We start from the raw sequence: 23,226 nt of genomic DNA on the forward strand, positions 1-23,226 counted from the left end.
GCAATTTATTCAAGTGTTCCAATCTCCCAGAACTTTTCTTAATGCCCTTGGTCTTATCTGGGAGCTCGTGTACATCTGCAAAGAAAGTTCTAGAGAGGATCTGACTTTTTTCAAAGGGGGAAGGAAGCAAGACATAAGGAAAGTTTTAGGTTCTTGGCTCAGATGCAGAGAATCTTACTACTTTTCTGGTTGAAACATGTTAACTCTATCAACACTAGTCAAGAGGGGAAGGCATTGGGAAGCTAATGATGGAAGAGAGGAACATATTCTACCAGGGCTCAAGAAACATTTAGGGTGATGCTAATTATCTGAATTCTTTTTAATGCAGTACTGAAGATGGAGCCCAGGGACGTTCTACCTCCAAGCTATATCCCCAGCCCTATTTTTTTTTCTTTTCTTTTCTTTTTTTTTTTTTTTTTTTTAGGTCTGGGGATGGAACCCAGGGGCACTCGACCTCCGAGCTACACCCCCTGCCTTATTTTTTATTCTTTATTTTGAAACAGGGTCTCACTGAGTTGCAGAGGGCCTCACTAAGTAGCTGAGGCTGTCCGTGAACCACGATCCTCCGGTCTCAGCCTCCTGAATGCTGGGATGACAAGCGTGCGCCACCATACCCGGCTGCCCAGACCTATTTTTTATTCTTTATTTTTGAAACAGGGCCTCACCAAGTAGTTGAGGCTGTTCTTGAACCGTCATCATCTGGTTTGTCTCAGTCTCCCAAGTACTGGAATAACCAGCGTATGCCACCATGCCCTGATCCTTTTTTTACATTTTGAAATAATATCTTACTTGTGCAGGATTGTAATCCCAATACTTGAGAGACTGAAACAGGAAGATTGCAAGCTTGAGGATGGCCTCAGTAACATAGGGAGACTCTCAGCAATTTAGCAAGCTCCTGTTTCAAAACAAAAATTAAAAAGCGCTGAGCTGAGGGTGTAGCTCAGTGGTGGAATGTTTTGGGTGATTACAAGGATGCACTACCAGATCCAGCTTCCATCTGTTCACTTTTTACAATAGTTTCAGTACCTTATTAGCACTTGTCACAAAATCTACCCCTTATTCCTTCTACCATTGAAGGAGTAGTCAGTGAGATATTTTCCCTCTACCATAGATTTTCAAACTCTGTAATACCAACCCCAGAAGCAGGGTGGATCCAGGACAGGACCAGTAATAGCCTTGGGTGCAATTGAGGCTCTGAATAAAAATAATGGGATGCTGAATAATTTTATTTCTGAAAATAAGAAAATGAGCTAGACTAGACATTGACTTAATGGGCTTTTATGGATAATATGAAAAATACTTAGACTCTTATTTTTTTGTCTTTTATTTTTGTGGTATTGAGGATTGAATTTGAACCTGAGGACATTCTACCTCCTAGCTACATCTCCAACCCTATTTTTCCAGCTCTATTTTTTAGTCTTTAATTTTAAACAGTCTCACTAAATTGCAGCTGACCTCAAGAAGTAGCTGAGTTTGGCCGCGAACTTATGGTTCTTCCTGTCTCTTTTTTTCCTTGAAAGAGTGTAGAATACTGAGTTTGACTAAGTTTGTTATTTAAGTTATTTCACTCCCATAGTTAATGTGACATATTTATTATCACCCACGAAAACTAAAGATATATATGTGTTGCCAGAAGCCTATCATAAAATATTTTAAGAGTCCATCTTTTGTTATAATTTCCGACTAGTATATAAAAGTTTTCTATGCTACAAAAAACTAAATTTTTAGTCAGGCGTGGTTGTGCTGCCCCGTAATCCCAGTACTTTTGGAGGCTGAGACAGGAAGATCACAGGTTCATGGACAGTCTTACCAACTTAGTGAGAACCTGTTTTATAATAAAATAAATAAATAAAATAAAATGGGGCTGGAGTGTAGCTCAGAGGTAGAAAGCCCCTGGGTTCAGTTTCCAGTGCCAAAAGAAAGCTAAATTTTGTTGCTTACAATATAGCATTATAAGTTCCTAAAAAAGCTTAACTATTTAATACAATGGAAAGATTTTCACTTTAATAATACCACTTCTTTGTGGTGTGCAGATGGTAGGGTAGAATACACACACGCGCATGTGTATATATGTGTGTGTGTGTGTGTGTGTGTGTATATGTATGTGTGTGTATGTGTGTATACGTATGTGTGTGTGTATGGGTACTGGAGATTGAACCCAGAGGCATTCTACTGCCAGGCTATACCCCCTACCCAATTTTATTTCTTATTTGGAAACAGGGTCTCATTAGGTTGCTGAGGCTGGCTTTGAACCTGAGATCATCCTGTCTCAGCCTCTCAAGGACTGGGATTACAAGCATATACCACTATACCTGTCTAGAATAGAATATCTGAATTGAAAAATTTGGACAAAAGGTTACTGTAGATCTTAATAAATTAGACTTCCTGAAACTTGGTTTTATTGTCTGTAAAATAGGTGTAATGATTTCTACCTCACACAGGATTCCTTAAGGGTTAACTGAGATATTGTATGTGAGTGTATCTCAGTGTCTGGAAAATAGATGGTGTTATTAATGTTTCTTTTTTGTTTTTTTGGTGGTACTGGGATTCCTGGAAACCCTTCTACCTCGGGGCTACACTCCCAGACCTATTATATATATATATATATATATATTTTAAATTTGGAAACAGGGTCTCTTAAGCCAGCAAGGCTGGCTTCGAACCTGTGCGATCCTCCTGTCTCCACCTCCCGAGCACGGGGATTACAAGCGTGCACCACCACGCCCGGCTTATTAATGTTTCTTTAAAGTTAGAATGTTCCCTACACTCTCTCCATCTCCCTGAAAACTCTCCAAATTCAAACCAGAATATTCTTAGTCATGTTTTTGAAAACAGTCCCCAAAGCACCACTCTACAAAAATTTTCCCAAACCTTCGGGCACTATAGCCCTTTGATTAAGAGTACTAGACTTTTAGAATCAGAAGGGAGCCCCAGCCAGGTGTGGTAGCGCACGTTTGTAATCCCAGCACTTGGGAGGCTGAGGCAGGAGGATCGCACAGGTGCGAAGCCAGCCTCAGCTACTTAGTGAGGTTCTCAGAAAGTGAGAACCTGTTTCCAAATAAATTATTTAAAAAATAGGGCTAGGGATGGAGCCCAGAGGCATTCTACCTCTGGGCTCCATCCCCAGTACTGTCCCCCCCAAAAAAGAAGGGAGCCCCAAATTTAAAACCAGGTCTTTTATTCAGTAGCTCTATGACCTTGAACAAATTATTTATTCTGTTTCCCGGTAGAGTTCCCATCTGTAATATGAGTTCATTATGGTACCCACTTCACAGAGTTGTGAAGGATTAAATCAGGTATGTACAGCTGGGCGTGGTGGCCCACGCTTGTAATCCCAGCATTCAGGAGGCTGAGACCGGAGGATCGTGGTTCGCGGACAGCCTCAGCTACTTAGTGAGGCCCTCTTCAACTCAGTGAGACCCGGTTTCAAAATAAAGAATAAAACATAAGGCAGGGGGTATAGCTCGGAGGTCGAATGCTCCTGGGTTCCATCTCCAGACCCATAAATAAATAAATTGCCAAGGCTTTTAAAAAAATCCGGTATGTACACCCATGCTCATAGCAACACAATTCATAATAGCCAAACTATGTAAATATCCTAGGTGTTCATCAACAGATGAATGAATTACAAAATTATGGGAAATACACACAATGGAATTCTACTCAGCAGTAAAGAAAAATAAAATGACATCATTTGCAAAAAATAGAAGAACCTGGAGAACATTATGTTAAACGAAATAAGCCAGTCACAAAGAGCGACGGGTCATAAGTTTTCTTTAATATATGCAGGATAGGGAGTAATTGGTAGACAAGAGAGACTCTAGATGACGAGGAGAAACCTCAGGAGAGCCAGGGAGGAGAGATAAGGGTAGGGGTGGAGGAAGACTGCGGTTCGTTGATAGAAATACTACCATAGACTGCTGGGCATGGTGGCGCACGCTTGTAATCCCCGTGTTTAGGAGGCTGAGATAGGAGGTTCTCACGGGTTTGAAGCCAGCCTCGGCTACTTAGTGAGGCTCTCAGCAACTTAGTGAGACCCTGTTTCCAAATAAAATATAAAATGGGTCTGGGAGTATAGCCCGGAGGTAGAAAGCCTCTGGGTTCCACCCCCAGTACCACACACACACACAAAATACTACCATAGACTATGTGTATACATGAGAATATATACCAATGTCAGTCTGGGCACTCTGTATTGAGAGGGAGGGAAACGGGGAGGAGGCGCCAAGAACGTGTGCGTGTATGTCACTGGCAACATGATTTACATTATGATGTGAGACTATAATGCACCAATAAAAGCACACACAAAAAATCAGGTATGTACATAGAGCACTTAGCACAGTCCCCGTCAGTACTCAAGAAGTACTATACAGTAGAAGTAGTAATAGAAAATTACCTCTAACAAACTGTTAAAGTATTTACTTGCCTCCCTGGGTTGCAGCAAAGTTCCAAAGCAAGTCTCTTAAACGGGAATATAGAATAAACCTAAGAGACTGGCATAGGTGTACCTTGAGATATTTTGGGCAGAGTTCTAAGTTCGCTTTTATACAACATACTCTCTCTCCATCATCTGCACTTGGGGGGGTAATAATAGCCTAGCATTAATTAATAGAAAATAAAATCGGAAGGCATATCTCCTGAGTATAAGTAGCTGACGCCGACAGAGCTGCAAGAAGATCAGCACCCGCAGACCGGACCTCGATAATTCCCTGGAGTTCACCTCTAAGGGCCCCCTCCCCTCGGAGCCGCGCAAGCGTACACTGATTTTGAGCCTCTCTCCCTCTTGCCCCCGCCTCCGGCATCCCCCCCCCCCACTCCGCCAGTCCAACACGCAGGCGCGTCTCTTCAAGTCCGGTCCCTACCCCCCTCCTCTTTCTCGTCAGTTCGTTCCCCCTCCTCTTCCAGCACCTCCGCAGGTTCAAACTCGTCTCGGAGAGAGTGGCGGCGATCGCGAGGTCACGTGATGAGCATCCTGCTGCCCAACATGGCGGAGTTCGACACCATCTCCGAACTGGAGGAGGAGGAGGAAGAAGAAGCGGCAACGTCGTCGTCGTCGTCGCCGTCGTCGTCCGTATCTGGGCCCGACGATGACGAGGAAGATGAAGAGGAGGAGGAGGAGGAGGAAGACGAAGAGGAGGAAGAAGAAGAAGAGGAGGAGGAGGAGGAGGCGCCGCCCCCGCCTCGGGTAGTGAGCGAGGAGCATCTGCGGAGATATGCCCCCGACCCTGTGTTGGTGCGGGGCGCCGGCCACATCACTGTGTAAGCGAGAGGGGACGATGGGTTCTGAGAAGGCAGAGATTTGGCGTCAGGGAAATGAGAAGGTGATAGAGGGGCCCGTGGAATGGGGGAGGGCTGACTGCGCGCAGTTAGGAAAGGACACCTGGTCCAAATGGAGAACCCGAGGGTGAATAGGTGTAAAGGAAATGGCAACGTAAGTGTGATGCGCCAGCGCCAGGTAGCCAGTGTAAGCAGGGAGGATAGGGGTTGGAGAGCCAGAGGAATTGGAATAGGGGCGAGTCTCTCTTGTATGTCTGTTGGCAAGTGAATAGTCTCTAAACTGCGGGATATACTAGAGGGTTCTTTGCTGCCAAGATTGGTGTCTAGTGGAAAACGGCGACTGCTGTGACATGTGACAAGAGCTAGGCTTGGAATCTTCAAAACAGAAACGTGATATGTTTTGTGAATATTATAAATATCCATCCACCCACATATTCATCAATCCATTCTTTCTATCCGGTCCATATATGAATGAAGACAATCATTTTCCCCCCGTTTAGAGTGCTATTGAGTATGACGTTTCTTGTACATCACACCATTAGAAGGTTCGGGTTGATACGCAGCTATGGAAAGTGGAAAGAGCAATGGATTGAGAGTCAGGGGCTTGGATGGTAGGCCCAGTTTTGCTTCTTACTGGCCCTGTGACCTTGGTCTGTCTCTTCCTGTTTCTGGGCCTTGATTTCTCCATCTGTGAAGTACATTGTGTCTAAAACCTTCCAGCTATGAAATAATTTAGGATACCTCCAGGGGATTTTATACGCTCAGATACTAAATATTCAAACATTATATAAGTGGAAATTAGCTCTTCAAGAGCTGAGAATGATTTCTTGAAAACTTACCCAGTGCACCTTTTGAAAAGAAATTGATATATTTTATGCTTGAGAAAATAAAATGAGGAGGGATTCCATAACATATTAGTTGCAAAGCAAAAAAAAAATCCCCCCAAATTAATGGTTTTTCTGGACTTCAAACAGTGCTTCCTCGTTTTTAATTTTCATAGATTGTAAATAACTGGAAGTTTGAATACGTTGTATTGTTCATTTTCTTAACTCTACTGTCTTGCTGCATTTTCAAAGTAGGCCTATTTTTTTTCCTATTATGTCATGGCTCTAATTTTGATAATGCCTAGCCCCTTTGACTTTCAACTGAGTTTATGTGATGAAATCATGTATGTAGTATGTCATGTTAGTTTTTAATTACTGCTGTGTGGAGTGTTTTGGCTGCAGTACACCTTTGCAATCTTTACATGAAATGTGTTAACAAACATCTTGGAATTGGGGAAGGATTTGGGGAAGATTTTAGATCTGCTTTTTGATTAGGCAATTTTAAATTTTTCTTAGTCCATGGATTTTGCAGATAGCCTACAGTGTTCAAATGCCAACTCACTGCGCTGTTTTACTTCCATTCCTTTCGTTACTAGGGAGACAGTTTATTACTCAAACTAATTATGATTCTGGCACCAAGGACTCCTTTTAGCAGATTATTTTACATGGCCAAGCAAAGGAAAGGTACCTTATTCCAGTCCATAATATTATACTCCAACATTTCACTTCCCCTCACCAAAAGTTTTTAAAATTCAGATGATGAAAAAGGAGCAAGGAAACATAATTAATGTTAGGCCCTTTTGATAGGTATAATGTCCCTCCTAGCTTATTTCTGGAGCTAGGCGTATGAAGTGGTGATGCTGGTAGTAACTGTTAATATTGACTGAAGTCAAAATCTGAAAAGCACAAACCTGCGTGTGAATCACTAGACACAGTCTTATGTGGTTTGGAAACTTATTTGGTTTTATTATACACATTCTCTCACCTTGAAAGCATATTTGATGGTAAATATCTGGGGTTTGAAAAAAGACTGGATGTTTATAAGAAAGTTTTGCTGGATTTAAGAAACAGATTACAGCATTAAAGCCTTTCTTATCTCAGGTGAAGTGAAACCCTTAGGAAATGATCTTATTGTGAAACATCTAAGGTATCAGCTTCTATTTAATTTTTTCTTAAACAAGAGTATTCAACAGTTGGGCATGCTGGCGAATACTTGTAACTCCAGTACTTGGGAGGCTGAGACTAGAGGATTGAGGTTTGTGGCCAGCCTCAGCTATGTAATGAGGCCCTCTGCAACTTAGTGAGACCCTGTGTTGTTTTGTTTTCTTTGTTGTTTTTTGCAGGTCTGGGGATGGAACCCAGGGGCATTCTACCTCCACGCTGCACCCCCAGCCCTATTTTTTATTCTTTATTTTGAAACAGGGTCTCACCTAGTTCTAAAGGGCCTTACTAAGTAGCTGAGGCTATCTCCAAACCCTGATCCTCCTGTCTCAGCCTCCCAAATGCTGGTATTACAAGTGTGCTTCACCATGCTAGTGAGACCCTGTTTTAAAATAAAGAATAAAAATAGGGCTGGGGGTGTAGCTAGGAGGTAGACTGCCTCTGGGTTCAATCCTTAGTACCCCCTCCCACAATATTGGAGTTGCTGTAAACTATCTGTCCTATGTTTTAATTTGTGATGCTGGAAATCAAACCAAGGGCCTTGCATGTGATAGGCAAGCACTCTACCACTGAGCTACCCGCCTCCCTATGCCATAGCTGGATGAAATATTTTTATTCTCTCTTAATTAATTCTGAATTTTTCTATTCTCTGAACTTTTTTCTGTAGCAGACTTTCTTTCTTTCTTTTTTTTTTTTTGCAGAATGGGGATTAAACCCAGAGACATTCTACTTCCGAACCTATCTCTGAGAGATATCCCTCAGCCCTATTTTATTTATTTATTTATTTATTTATTTATTTATTTATTTATTTATTTATTTTGTGGGTCTGTGGATGGAACCCAGAGGCATTTGACCTCCGAGCTACGCCCTCTGCCCAATTTTTTATTCTTTATTTTGAAACAGGGTCTCACTGAGTTGCAGAGGACCTCACTAAGTAGCTGAGGCTGTCTGCAAATCCCGATCCTCCGGTCTCAGCCTCCCAAATGCTGGGATTACAAGCATGTACCACCACGCCCAAGCATGTGCCACCACGCCCGGCTTATTCTTTTTGAAACTGGGTCTCACTGAATTGCAAAGGCCTTTCACTAAGTAGCTGAGGTTGCCTTCGAACCTGTGCAATCCTCCTGTCTCAGCTCCCAAATGCTGGGATTACAAGCGTGTGCCACTCGCCCAGCTCTTTTTTATTTATTTATTTATTTATTATTTATTTATTTATTTATTTTTATTCTTTATTTTCAAAACAGGGTCTCCCTGAGTTGCAAAGGGCCTCACTAAGTAGTTGAGGTTGTCCTCGAACCACAGTCCTACTGTCTCAACCTCCCAAATTCTGGGATTACAAGTGTAAGCCACCATGCCTAGCTTCCCAGACCTATTTTATAATTTATTTGGAAATAGGGAAATAGATATGTCTAACCTGATTTGAACTCGGTATATGTAAAACCTAGCAATTTTTTCTCCTCACATTGGTTGTTTTCAGTTGCTCCATTTCTGACCCCGAGACTACTATTCCCATCTCCCAGAATAATATTTAAAATATTTGAATCACCAGGCGTGGTAGCACACACTTGTAATCCCAGCATTTGGGAGGCAGAGATGGGAGGATCAAGGTTCAAGGACAGCAGCCTCAGCTATTTAGTGAGGCTCTTTGCAATTCAATGAGACCCTGTTTCAAAATAAAGAATAAAAAATAGGGCTTGGGGTGTAGCTTGGAGGTCGAATGCCCCTGGGTTTCATCCCCAGACCCACAAGAAAATAGGGCTGGGGGTGTAGCTCAGATGTAGAATGCCTCTGGGTTCCATCCCCAGTACTGCAAAAATAAATAAATAAATAAATAAATAAAATCTTTGAATCATCTCAACTTTTCCTTCTCCTTGAAATGCCCTATGCCATTCTTTCCCAGAATTATGTCATACCCTTTGAAATATCTCTTGCATTTTTTTCATTTCTCCATTCCTGTTTGGCAACACTCTAGTTTGGGTTGCCATCAACTCCTGCTTAAATTATTGCCACAGTCTGTTGCCTTTCTCCACTCCAAGCTACCCTGCATGCTTGTGCCAAACTAATTTTCTTAAAACACAGTTTAATCATGTCACTTTCTTGCTGCAAACCTGCAGTGGATCTTAATTAAATTTGAGTTCCCATGCTGCCTTTCTCCAACCTCAAGGAACCCCATCCACGCATCCAAATCTCACCCCTCCACCCATGCCTTCCATTCTCTCTCTCTCTCTCTCTCTCTCTCTCTCTCTCTCTCTCTCTCTCTCAGGGATGTGGGGTTTGGGGTGGGGAAGCACTGGGGATTGAACCTAGGGGCATTCTACCTCTGAGCTAAACCTCTCACCCTTTTAATTTTTGTTTTGAAACAGGATCTCTCTAGGTTGCAGAGGCTTTCACTAGTGCCAAGGCTGGCCTTAAACCTGAAATCCCCCTGTCTCAGCCTCCCATGTACTGGGATTATGGTATGCCTTCCATACCCTTCTCTTCCAGCCTTCCTCTTCCCTACCCTTCTTGTCTAGCTCTTGCTCCATCAGGCAGCCCTTGTTTCTCTAATATCACCTGTCTGCTTCTCTGCTAGCTCCTCCTATAAATATATTCAGTCCCTCTGATTGTTTTTTTTAATTTTTTTTGGTGGTACTGGGGGTGGAACCCAGAGGAGGCTTTCTACCTCCGAGCTATACTCCCAGACCTATTTTATATTTTATTTGGAAACAGGGTCTCAGTAAGTAGCTGAGGCTGGCTTCGAACCTGTGCCATCCTCCTGTCTCTGCCTCCCAAGCGCAGATTACAAGCCTGCGCCACCATGCCCGGATCCCTCTGATTGTTTAAAAACAAAGCAAGGGCTGGGCGTGGTGGCGCACGCTTGTAATCCCTGCGCTTGGGAGGCAGAGACAGGAGGATCACGCAGGTTCGAAGCCAGCCGCGCGCGCTGGCTTAGGAGATCCTGTTTCCAAATAAAAATGTAAAAATAGGTCTGGGAGTGTAGCCTGGAGGTAGAAGGGCTTCCAGGAACCCCAGTACCACCAAAAAAAAAAAACAAAAAAAACACAAAAAAACAAAGCAAAACAGAAGTTTTTCTCTACCTAAAGTCCTTTTAGCTACTGTCTCATTGCTTTTCTTTCTCCTCCAAATTCCTTTTGTGTGTTTGGGGGAGGGGCATGGGGATTGAACCCAGGTACACTGTGCCTCTGAGCTATACCCTCAACCTTATTTTATTTTGAAACAGGGTCTCAAAGTTGCTGAAGCTGTCCTAGAACCTGTGATCCTCTTGTCTCAGCCTCTCAAGTACTGGGATGACAGGCCTGTACTTCCTCACCTGGCTGGAGGAAAGCACTCTGTAGGTCCAGTAAGATGGGAGTAAGAGGCACAAAGAACACGAAAAGTGGTGATTTCGAAAGTGAGGTGGCAATAAATAACAACTTTCTGAACTGTCTAGGAGAAAAATTTTGTGCAGAAGAGCTGACATTCCCTCCCCACTCCCAGGATTCCAAGCACAAAACTTCCATGCCAGGCTAGGGAAATTTCTTAAGAGTAGATACACTCACTATTTAAGGTCATCATGATCCTCTTGTTGCTAAACCAGGAGACATCTTTCATTCTCTTTTTGTCCTCTCTGTTGCATTTGACACATATCTATATACTTTTATTGATGTATTGCAATTTTACATTATAGTGAGGTCCAAAGTGATGTAAACATACATGCACATGTCATTTAGTGTGTTTCCCTCCAGATCCTAACCGGCTGCTCTTCTCCCCATACATGTTAGTGGGATTGGTAGTGATACCTTCATATATGGACATAGCATTATTTGAACTGTTTCCTTCGTCCAGTCTCCTTTTTTCAACCCCCACTTCCATTCCTCAATCCCTTCCCAATATTCTACTGATCTCTTTCCTCATTTATCTGAGGTCCCTTTTGTTTCCTATCTTCTCTCTAGCTTCCACATGTGAGGGAAAACATAGGACCCTTGACTTTCTGTGAATGGCTGATCTCACTTAGCATAAGATTCTCTAGTTCCATATATGAAGACTCCCCATTTCTTAGAGGTTTCTACTCCAAAAGTCATAAACACATAAGCCTTCAAAAGCAAAGTAAATGACAGAAGATGGTGTACCATAAGTAGCGACAGGGCCTTAGTTAAAGTGAAAGTTATAGGTCTTGCCTGAAGGTGTTCAGATTCTGATTTTGAAAAGTTCAAAACTTGACACTCCTTGCCACTTTACTCTCCTGGTTCTCCTTGGACCAGTGATCTGCAGAGTTCTGTGCTCAGCCCTCTATTTTTCTTATTCTCTCTGCTCCCTAGGTGGCCTCATCATACTTCTCTCATGATTTCAATCACTCAGTGACTCCCAAATCTGTACCTCTGTATTAGACTCTGCCCATAGTCTTACCTGGGCTGCTTCATTTGCTGGCCCACTGTCATCTTAAATCCAGCATATGCAAGCAGAACTCATCCGCTCACATCCCCTTGTGCCCCCAAACTCTCAAAAAACGCCTTTTATTTCTTTTTATCTCAGTTGAATGTTCCTTTACCTACCCCATTTCCCATCCCTGGATCTCCTTCGCATTTACACTTCTCACAGCTTCAGCAATCAGCAGATATTAATATATGAGCCAGGCGTGGTGGCACATGCTTGTAATCCCAGCATTTGGGAGGCTGAGACGGGAGGATCAGGGTTCTTGGCCAGCCTCTGCTACTACTTAGTGAGCCCCTTTGCAACCCAGTGAGACCCTGTTTCAAAATAAAGAATAAAAAATAGGGCTGGGGGTATGGCTCAGAGGTAGAATGCCCCTGGGTTCCATCCCCAATATCACAAAAAGAAAAATATATGACTGATAAATTGTTTCTTTCCCTCCCGCCACCACTTCCCTGATCCAAGCCCCTTTCCCAACCCTACCTAGTTTTCTTGCCTTTATCCTTGTCAGTCTGACTGCTATGCTCCAGCCTACTGCTAAATTAAGATGCCAGAAGTACAAATCTAATTAAACTACTTTCTTGCTTGGTATTATTCTGTGGGTTTTCCTTTATCTATAAGATAGACTCTAAGCCCCATAGAATGGCATACAGAAATGGCCCCTACTTATCTATCAGCCTCATCTCCTGCCATTTCACCCCACTGTTCACCACCTCAGTTCAGACCGGGGTCTTTATCTAAAGTGCTAATATCCACTGCACCTCACATTAGCTCTCCATATGTCACCACCTCTTACAAGTCTTATTCTGTGTGTGTGTGTGGTGCTGGGGGTGGACCCCAGAGGCTTTCTACCTCCAGGCTATACTCCCAGACCTATTTTATATTTTATTTGGAAACAGGGTCTCAGTAAGTTGCTGAGAGCCTAAGTAGTTGAGCCTGGCTTCAGACCTGTGCAATCCTCCTGTCTCAGCCTCCCAAGCTACAAGTGTGTGCCACCACACCCAGATTACAAGTCTCATTTGCCCCCGCCAAAGTGTAAGCTGTAATAGCAGGGACAATTTCTCATTTCCTCTGAATCCTCAGTGTCTAGCACAATGCATGGTCTGAAGTAAGTTGAATGTTGGCTCAAGATAGTAGTACTCAATATGCCCATTGTGGTGTAAACTATATTAAAGACCCTCAACAAATGCTAGTTATTGAAACCATACTGTGGAAAGGAGTTTTGCTGAGTATAGCTTTATATGTACACAAAAATATTGTCAGTCCCAGAGATGGGGTTTATGGCAAGTCCTTACCTATGAAAGCCCTGTTAAGCTTTCCCCTAGGTGCCTAGGTGTCAAAATACCCTGTCTCTTTGTATCATCTTTTTTTTCAGTACTGGAGATGGAACCCAGGGACATTGTACTGAGCTATACCTCTAGCCCTATTTCTTAGTCTTTTTAGTTTCGAAACAGAGTCTCACTGAGTTGCGAAGGACCTCGCTAAGTAGCTTAGACTGTCCATGAACCCATGATCCTCCGGTTTCTACCTCCCAAATGCTGGGATTACAAGCATGCACCACCGTGCCCAGCTCTTTGTATCTACCATCTTAATATTGTGGCTTTCTCTTTAACATGATTTTAACTTTTTTTCAGTACTGGGGATAAAACTCAGGGGCATTTTACCTCCAAGCTATACCCCCAGCCCCATTTTTTATTCTTTATTTTGAAACGGTCTCACTAAGTTGCAAAGGGCCTCACTAACAAGCTAAGGCTGGCTGTTACCCAGATCTTCCTGTTTCAGCCTCTCAAGTATTGGGATTACAAGTATGCACCACCACGCCCAGCTTATAGTTTTTTGTTTGTTTGTTTGTTTGTTTTTGTACTGGGGATTGAACTCAGGGCACTCTGAGCTATACTTCCAAAACTTGTTTTATTTAATATTTTGCAACAGGGTTTCATGAAGTTATCCAGGTTGGTCTTGAACTTGTGATCCCCTTATCTCAGCCTCCCAAGTAATGGGATTACAGGAGTGAATTAATATGCAAGGTTTATACTGTTTTCTTAAACAACCTTAACACTTGAACTTTTAATTTGTGCAAGGTTTGAAAGGGCTGATGTATAGCCAAAAAGATGGAAAATGGTGAGGGGTGCAGGAAGGGAGAGAAGAACATTTTAACGAGCCCATTCTTCTTGTCCTCAGTCTCCTTTAAAGCATTTTTCCAAGAAGTTAAAAATTTGGCCATTGAAGATATTTGACAAAGAAAATACAATAATTGAGAACCACCAGCTGGGTCAGCTTCAAACACATAATATATTCTATATTTAATGAGATCGATAAGTGACAGTGAGCAGTTCCCAAGTGTCTGGTTGTGTAATGCTGAAGAGCTCCACATCTTGGGCTAATGTCTACCACTGATAATGATTATATGAGATTGTCTAACCTCTGTGGACTCGTGGATCTTAACATTATGGTTTATGAAAGAGAGCTGAGGTGTTAATTCAGCAGTAGGCATTATCCTAATAGCTACTAAGTGAAACTTTTAGGCCTAACATTTTTTTAGTGAAATATTATTTTTATTAGTGCTGAGTCTCTAAAGAGAGTACTTAAAGAAATCCCAGCCGGGTGTGGTGGTGCACACTTGGAGTCCCAGTCCTTGGAAGGCTGAGATGGGAGGACCAGGGTTCGCGAACAGCCTCAGCTACTTCGTGAGGCCCTCTGCAACTTAGTGAGACCTTTTTTTAAAAAATAAAGAATACGTTAAAAATAGGACTGGGGGTGTAGCTCAGAGGTAGAATGCCTCTGGGTTCAGTCCCCAGGATCAAAAAAAAATAATAATTGATCCAGGCGTGGTGGTGCACTCTTATAATCCCAGCATTTGGGAGGCTGAGACGGGAGGATCATGGTTCGCGAACAGCCTCAGCTACTTCGTAATGCCCTTTGCAACTCAGCGAGACCCTCTTTCAAAATAAAGAGAATAAAAAATAGGGCTGGAGATGTTGCTTGGAGGTAGAATGCTCCTTGGTTCCATCCCCATTACTGAAATTAATAATAATAATAATAATAATAATAAGAAGAAGAAGAAGAAGAAGAAGAGGAGGAGGAGGAGGAAGAGGAAGAAGAAGATGAAGTAAATAAACAAATGAAAGAAATTCTTGGCAGGCAAGAACAGGATTTCTACCACCTATTATAGCCAAAATTATGAGAGAATATCTACCTAATTTCTGTTTTCTTTTTTTTTGTGGCGCTAGGGATGGAACACAGGGGGCATTCTACCTTTGAGTTACACACCCCAACCCTATTTTTTATTCTTTATTTTGAAACAGGGTCTCACTGAGTTGCAAAGGGCCTCTCTAAGTAGCTGAGGCTGTCCTCAAACCGAGATCCTCCTGTCTCAGCCTCCCGAATGCTGGGATTATAAGCATGCACCACCACACCCAGCCCTAATTTATTTTCTCTATACTTTTGGATGTGGATATACATTTGGCCTTCTATATTCTCAGGTTCCTAATTCATAGGTTCAACCTACTGTAGATCAGAAATATATGAAAAATACACTCTTAGTATACACATTCCAGCTTTGTAGGGACATTTCCCCCTAAATAATACTGTATAGCAACTATTTACATTCTATTACTTATTACAAATAATCTATATAGAGATCATTTAAAATATACAAGAGGAGGATGTGCATAGTTTATATCCAAATACTGTGCAGTTTTAATATAGGATTTTGAGCATCCAAGGAATTAGATGTCCAAGGTAGAGCCTGGAACCAATCCTTCATAGATACTCAGGAATGACTATATATTGGTCATGGGAGTATTTTAAGAAATAAAATAATAAGCCAGGCATAGTAATCCCAATACTTAGGAAGCTGAGACATTGAAGGTTCACAGCCAACCTCAGCTACTTAGTGAGGCCCTCCGCAACTTAGTGAAACCCTATTTTAAAATATAAAGATTTTTAGAGCCGGGCGTGGTGGTGCACACCTGTAATCTCAGTACTTGGGAGGCTGAGACAGAAGGATCACACAGGTTCGAACCCAGCCTCGGCTACTTAGTGAGGCTCTCAGCAACTTAGTGAGACCCTGTTTCCAAATAAAGTATAAAATAGGTCTGGAGTATAGCCCGGAGGTAGAAAAAGCCCCAGAGTTTCACTCCCCAGAACCACAAAAATAAAATAAAATATAAATAATTTTTTTGGTGGTACAGGGGATGGAACCCTTCTAACTCCAGGCTACATTCCCAGACCTATTTTATATTTTTTATTTGGAAACAGGGTCTCTTAAGCCAGCAAGAATGGCTTCGAACCTGTGCGATCCTCCTGTCTCTGCCTCCCAAGCTCTGGGACAAGTTTGCGCCACCACGCCCGGCAAATATAAAGAATTTTAAAAAGTAGGGCTGAGAGTGTAGCTCAGAGATAAAAATGTCCCTGGGTTTAATCCCCAGTACTGAAAAAAAAAGAAGTAAAGTTATACTTTCTTTACCATTTCTAATATACTTTTTATATTTTAGAAATGACAATTCTTTTTTGTATTACAGGAGAAAATTAGGGATGTTAATATATTAGTAAGTATTTCTTCAGAACTTGAGCACTGTGGCTAAGTACTGTGAAGAATACAAAAAAAAAACAAAATACAGGCCTTGCTTTGCAAAGATAACTGGAAAATTGCCTTTACGATACTGATATGGAAGAGCAAAAGACAATATTTTGCTAATTGTTGAATTGTATAGTACAGATTAAAAGTGGCTAAGAGCATTCAGAGATAGGGAATCTATGCTGGGTGTGGTGGCATACAGGTGTAACCCCAGTACTTGGGAGGCTGAGATAGGAAGACCACATGTTTGAGGCCAGCCTCAGCAACTTAGCGAGGTGCTGTTTCAAAATAAAAAAATATAAAAAAGTCTGGGAGTATAGCTCAGAGCTTAGAATGCCCTTGGATTCAATCCTCACCATCAAAAGAAAAAAAAAAGAAGGAAGGAAAAAAGAGAAAGAAAAAAAGGAATCCATGAAATAAAAAAAGAGAAAAGAAAGGGAATCTATGAAGGTTTGAGCATTCAGTGCATGACAATAGGGTTCATAGCTTAACTTGAGCCTTGACAACTGTAAGATTTCAACTAGGGAGAGCAGTCAAGCGAACCACATGAGCAAAGATAAGGGCCAGAGTGACAGTGACAGTGGGAAGAAAAGGATCATTATAAGAATAATTTCAAAGGAGTATGTGACAGAACTTAGGGGCCACCTGGTTTTAAGTATAGCGCGCAAAAAAAAAAAAAAAAATAGGAGAAGGAAGGTGTAAAAATAATTCCTAGGTTAAAGGAAGAGAGTAACATGCCATTGACAGACATGAAGACTTTGAAAAGAGGAACCAATTGCCCGGAAAGGATAACATTTAATTTTAGCCATGTTTCACTTCCGTGTTATTTTGTGGTGACAAATGAAAATTTTCATTATACAGTTAGACATGTAAGACTAGAGCATATTTGAGAGTATGTATTATTAGAGATAGTACATCCCATGGTTACTCGCAGAGGAGGGTTGTCAAGGCCATTCAGTACAGATATGCTTCCTTACAAGGAGAAGCAGATGAATTAGAGCTAAGTTTTGGGGAAGAGCGAGTGTTGGGGCAGAATGACAAGTGGGAGTATTAGGAGAGGAGTGACCAACAGTATCACCACAAGCAAAGTCAAGAGAAAAATGTGTTCTAGACGAGCACATTGAATTTGCCAATAAATAAGACAAGATGAGCTTGTCTTTATAGAATAGAAGATGTTGAGTAAAATGATAGCATAAAAATCAAATTTCAAGCCAGGCATGGTCGTGCACACCTGTAATCCCAACAACACTGGGGACTGAGGAGGAGAATCCTAAGTTCGAAGCCAGCCTGGGCAACTTAGTGACTCCTTATCTCAGAATACAAAATAAAAAGGGCTAGGAATGTAGCTTATGGTAGAGCAGTTTGCTTTGTGTGCCCAAGGCCCTGGGTTCAATCCTCAGTACCAGAAAAAGCAAAGAAGCAAAAAGTTTAAAAGAGAAGATTTTAGAGAAATGCAAAACAGTTATTTTGTCTGGTTATAAGTCCAAGGAGAAAATAAAGAGAAGCTAATAATTTTTTAAATATACATATTTGATATGGAGTGAGGGAGTGGCCTATTGAAAAGTGTAAAATGAGCTGGGCGTGGTGGCGCACACTTGTAATCCCAGCATTCAGGAGGCTGAGACGGGAGGTTTGCAGTTCGCCGACAGCCTCAGCTACTTAATGAGGTCCTTTGCAACTCAGTGAGGCCCTGTTTCAAAATAAAGAATAAAAAATAAGGCTGGGGGTGTAGCTCGGAGGTGGAATGCCCCTGGGTTCCATCCCCAGTACTTACTAGAAAAAAAAAGTGTAAAATGGTAGCAGTCTCTATCTGAGGTACGAGCATGTTGATATGACATCTAAAGGAGTTTTGACAAGATGTGGAAATAGAGCTCTACTTTAAAACATGTATGTCCAATTTTTCTCTCTGTGGCAGTGGGGATTGAATCTAGGGGCATTTTGCCTCTTGAGCTACACCCTCAGACCGATGTGTGTGTGTGTGTGTGTGTGTGTGTGTGTGTGTGTGTGTGTGTGTGTGTTACTGGTGATTGAACTCAGAGGACTTCTACCTCTGGGATATACTTGCAGCCCTATTTTTAACTCTTTATTTTGAAACAGGGTCTCACTAAATTGTGGAGGGCCTCACTAAATTGCTGAGGCTGGCGGTGAACCTGAGATCCTCCTATCTCAGCCTCCCAAGGACTGGGATTACAGGAGCATGCCACCACACCTGGCTTCCTCAGCCCTATTTTATTTTATTTTATTTTATTTTATTTTACTTATTTATTTTGCAGGTCTGGGGATTGAACCCAGAGGCATTTGACCTCCGAGCTACACCCACTGCCCTATTTTTTATTCTTTATTTTGAAACAGGGTCTCACTAGTGAGTTGCAGAGGGCCTCACTAAATAGCTGAGGCTATCCACGAACCGATCCTCCTGTCTCAGCCTCCCAAGCACTGGAATTGCAGGAGTATGCCACCAAGTCTGTCTCTTTAAATACTTCTATTGGTGCATTGTAATTATGTATCATAGTGAAATTCAAATTGACTCATCCATCCATGCACACATCACTTGGAGTATTTTCACACCACACCCCAGTATTCCTTCTTTCCTCCCCTGCATGCTGGTGAGATTGAAAAATGGATGGAACTTGATAATAGTAGGCAAGCAAGATCAACCAGGCTCAGAAAATCAAGGGTTATATGTTTTCTCTCATATGTGGAAGCTAGAGAGAACATAAGAACAAAAAGGAACTTCAGATAAATGAGGAGAGAGACAGTAAAATAGTGGAAGGGGATGGGGGTGAGGGGTGGTGGGGAAGGGAAAATCAAGGCTTGAGGAAGGGAACAGCTCAAATACTGTTATGTCCATAAGATGTAAGTAAAATATACTTCTTGCTCTTTTAAAATATTTATGTTACTGAATCCAGAGGTAGCACACAAGGACAAATATATGTATAATGCCAGAGCGTTGCATTTCTCAAGCAGCAGATGAAAATTGTCATAAAAATTTACTCATAGGGATGTCCCATTTTATTTTAAATTTAGCTGTACTTCTGTGTCTTTGTGTAAATTATTCCCTTTGTGTAAAGGGAATTGTGTATTTTTATCACATGTTGTGCTGACATCTGAACAGCAGTAATGAATGACATTTTAATGTAGTTTAGTTATTTTTGCAATTGGTAATTGATTTTCTCAGCTATTTTGGGGAGGGATACTGGGGATTGAACCCAGGGACATTCTACCTCTGAGCTATACTCATAACCCTTTCTAAATTTAATTTGAAACAGGGTCTGGCTAAGTTGCTGAGGCTGGCCTTGAACCTGTCTGTGCTCCTCCTATTTCAACCTCCAAGGTACTGGGATTATAGGCATGTGCCACCATGCTCAGCTTTCTCAGCTATTTTTTTTTTGCCATACTGGGGATGGAACCCAGGGGGCATTCTACCTCTGAGCTATACCTCCAGCCCTATTTTTTATTTTTTATTTTGAAACAAGATCTCACTAAGATGTAGAAGGCCTCATTAAGTAGCTGAGGCTCCGCAAAACCAGATCCTCCTGTCTCAGCCTTCCAAGTACTGGGATTACAAGTGTGTACCACCATGCCTGGTTCCTCAACTATTTTTAAATATAGAACTTGATTTAGTGAGATTAGTCAGTAAAAAAAAAATGGATGTTCTCCCTAATTTACAGAAGCTAGGGAGAAAAAGGGTCATAGGAGGAACTCAAGATGAAGAAGGAGAAACCATAGATGAACAAATAAGGTGACCTACCTGAGGGGGATGGGAGGGAGGAAAGGGAAACTCCCTAATATACATGATGTAGATTCACAAACATATCAAAGTCAATCACTAAGCCAAACATGAGAAGGAGGGAGTAGGGAGGGAATGGGGCGGGAATTGGGAAAGGGCTAAATGAGTGATGTGTGCATGTATGCCTCTATGATCTTATACTCCATTAAGATGGATGACTATAATGCACCAATAAAAAAGTAATAATAGAGAAGAAAAAATATAGAACTTTTTAAAAATAATTTTTCTCAAAATGTCAATATTTATATTATTTTTCATATTCTGGCTGTAACATATAAGATATAGCATATTTATGCATAAGTGTATATCTTGGTACTAGCTGCTAAATATAGAGCGCCTTTGTGCTTCAAAAGCCTCATGTGCTTCAAAATGAACTACTAGTGTAAGTGATTCAAGGAGAATAAGGAATTCTTGCATGGAGTTCAATCAGATATTGGATTCCTAACCTATCTTTTTCTTTTCTGTTTTTGTTGTTGTTGTTGTTGTTGTTTTGTTTTGTTTTTGTGTGTTTGTGGTGCTGGAGATTGAACCCAGGGTCATTCTACCTCCAAGCTATACCCTCAGCTTTATATTTATTTTTTATTTTGAAATAGGGTCTAGATAGTAACTGAGGCTGGCCTTGAACATGCTATCCTCCTGTCTCAGCCTTCCAAGTACTGGGATTACAGGTGTCTTTCATCACGCTCAGCACTAACTTTTCTTTTAAAAGTCCCCTAAGACCAAAATGCCATAAATCAGTTGAATCAAATAGTAGAGAGTAACTTATTACTCAGCAAGCTTTTATTAAACACCTACTAGATTCAATTATGCTATTAGGCATAATGGAAAGTAGCGAAATAAACAACCCACAGATTCTATTCCCAAGGAGCTTTATACAGGACAGAAAGGACACAGAGATTAGCATTTGAATTTTGATTCCATGCACTTACTAAATAAATACATGACTTTGAGCAAGGCATTGAATATATTTATTATTTTTTTGTCTTTTTTTTTATTGGTGCACCGTATTCATACATCATAGTGGGATACAAACTTTTGTAGACATATATGCACACATCGCCCAGTCAGCCCCCACCCGAACCCCACCCCATTCTCTCCCCATCCCTCCCTCCCATGTTTGGCTTAGTGGTTGACATCTAGTATTATAGCAATTTATCCAAAATTAAAAATGATAATCTCACATAACAGTTTCATTTGTCTGATACCAAGCTTTTATGTATTTATTTATTTTTGTGGTACTGGGGATGAAACCCAGGGGCATTCTACCACCAAGTTACACCCCCAGCCCTCCTTTTTTAATCCTCATTTGTGAAACAAGGTCTTACTGAGTTGCAAAGGGCCTCACTAAGTAGCGGAGGCTGTCTGCAAACTGTGATCCTCCTGTCTCAGCCTCCCAAATGCTGGGATTACAAGTATGCACTACGAGGCCCTGCTCAAGGCATTGAATTTATTTAAAAATATTTTCCTGAATTTCAGCTTCTTTATTCAATAATTGAAGGTGAAAGTACTTCCTTTATGGGATTTTAAAGTTTTGTAGTAACACAATATGGTTAGTAGTTTAGTACTTAGCACACATCGCCTAGCCTGGTAAGTATGTACCTATTGGTAAATGGCACTGCCTTTCTCCCATAGATTCTTCAAATGTTAGTATCTTTTCCTTTTTGTTTACAACCTGACATCCACTAACATAAAATTGTAGTCACTATGACATGCTGCTATCTCACATTCAGGAGTAGGTAAGCAAAGTCTTACAAGATTCATTTTTCTTCTTATTATAGCAACTGAAAGAGAAAGCTTCAGGTTGTGGGATCTATTTTCTCAAAATTTGCTGAGCACATAAAGCCATTCATAAGGATCAATCCATGACTGGCTTAAGAATATCTGCACAGAAGTTACCAAACTCTGTAGTTTCAAAGGCTCCATTAGTTAGGGAAAAAGGATATTTTGATTAGGGACATTTTCATAATACACAAAAATAGAATAATACTTTCTCACATACTGCCCATCATCTAGCTCTAACAGTTATAGCTTAAAGTGAGTTTTAACAGAGAAGTATTTTAGCCATAAATTATGACACAGTTCTACCATAAATGTTTCTCAAGTGTATTCATTTTAATGGCATATTATGGGTGTAATTAGAATCCCACCTTAGCATTTGCTCTTGTTAAGTTTCTTTTACTATTAATTTGGATTAATGCTCAAAGGTTTGTTGTCTGTAAAGGTCATAAAAATTTTTCAGTGAGCTGAGGTTGTAACTAAGTGGTAAAGCACTCGCTAAGCGTGTATAAGGAAAGCCTTTGGTAGGATCCCCAGTACTATTAAAAAAGAGTCAAGGCCGGGCGTGGTGGCGCACGCTTGTAATCCCCACGCTTGGGAGGCCGAGACCAGAGGATCGCGCAGGTTCGAAGCCAGCCTCAGCTGGCCTAAGAGACCCTGTTTCTAAATAAAAATGTAAAAATAGGTCTGGGAGTGTAGCCCGGATGTAGAAGGGCTTCCAGGAACCCCAATACCACCAAAAAAAAAAGAAGAGTCAAGACCACTTTTTTTCAATTTAGTATTAAAAGTTCTAAAAAGAACTTATGCATCTACTTTATCTTTTTAAAAATTTTTTGTGCATTATATTCATACATCATATTGGGGTAAAAAAAACTTGTGTGTACATATATGTACACATCACCGATTTAACCCTTACCCAATACCCACCCCATTCCCTCCCCATCCCTCCTTCCCTTGCTTGGCTTAGTGGTTGACTTCGATATGTTTAAATTTAACTGGTACATAAAATGCAAAAAATTGTACATATTCAGGGCACATTTTGAAATTAGAAGACCAAAAAAAATGCATGAGTTTTAAGAAAGAGAAAGGGTTAAATATGCTGGATTAAATATATTTTGTTCTGTCTTTGTTTTTAAGGTTTGGCTTGAGCAACAAGTTTGATACTGAATTTCCCTCGGTTCTTACAGGGAAGGTAAGTGAGTTTGCTTTGAATTTTCCAAATCTAGCATGTTGTTTTATGTCTTATTCAGTGTTATGACAAATGCCTTGACTCATTGGTAATTAAGTCAAATAACAGGAGGTTTCTGTTCTTGGAAGCTGTGTTAGAAATAACTAAAAGCTGTTTCCTTGACTACCAGCTTCTGACCAATTATTTTGTCTATTGTTCCTTAATGTGGACCATTATTTGT

The 23,226-nt window shown here is 41.1% G+C and overlaps 1 protein-coding gene across 2 annotated transcripts in view; it reads left to right on the forward strand.

The window, feature by feature from the left end:
- Nucleotides 1-4,963: 4,963 nt before the first annotated feature.
- CHIC1 (cysteine rich hydrophobic domain 1) overlaps nucleotides 4,964-23,226 on the forward strand; it is a gene marked incomplete at both ends in the record, with an annotated part of 40,924 nt that continues 22,661 nt past the window's right edge. For both annotated transcript variants that reach the window (XM_080719353.1, XM_080719354.1), the window contains 2 exons: nucleotides 4,964-5,259; nucleotides 22,955-23,009. In XM_080719353.1, the coding sequence (XP_080575479.1) occupies nucleotides 4,964-5,259; nucleotides 22,955-23,009 (351 nt within the window). The remainder of the gene's footprint in view (nucleotides 5,260-22,954; nucleotides 23,010-23,226) is intronic.

The sequence above is a fragment of the Muscardinus avellanarius genome (assembly GCF_963383645.1).
Source record: "Muscardinus avellanarius genome assembly, chromosome: X".
In the NCBI taxonomy this organism is placed as follows: Eukaryota; Metazoa; Chordata; class Mammalia; order Rodentia; family Gliridae; genus Muscardinus; species Muscardinus avellanarius.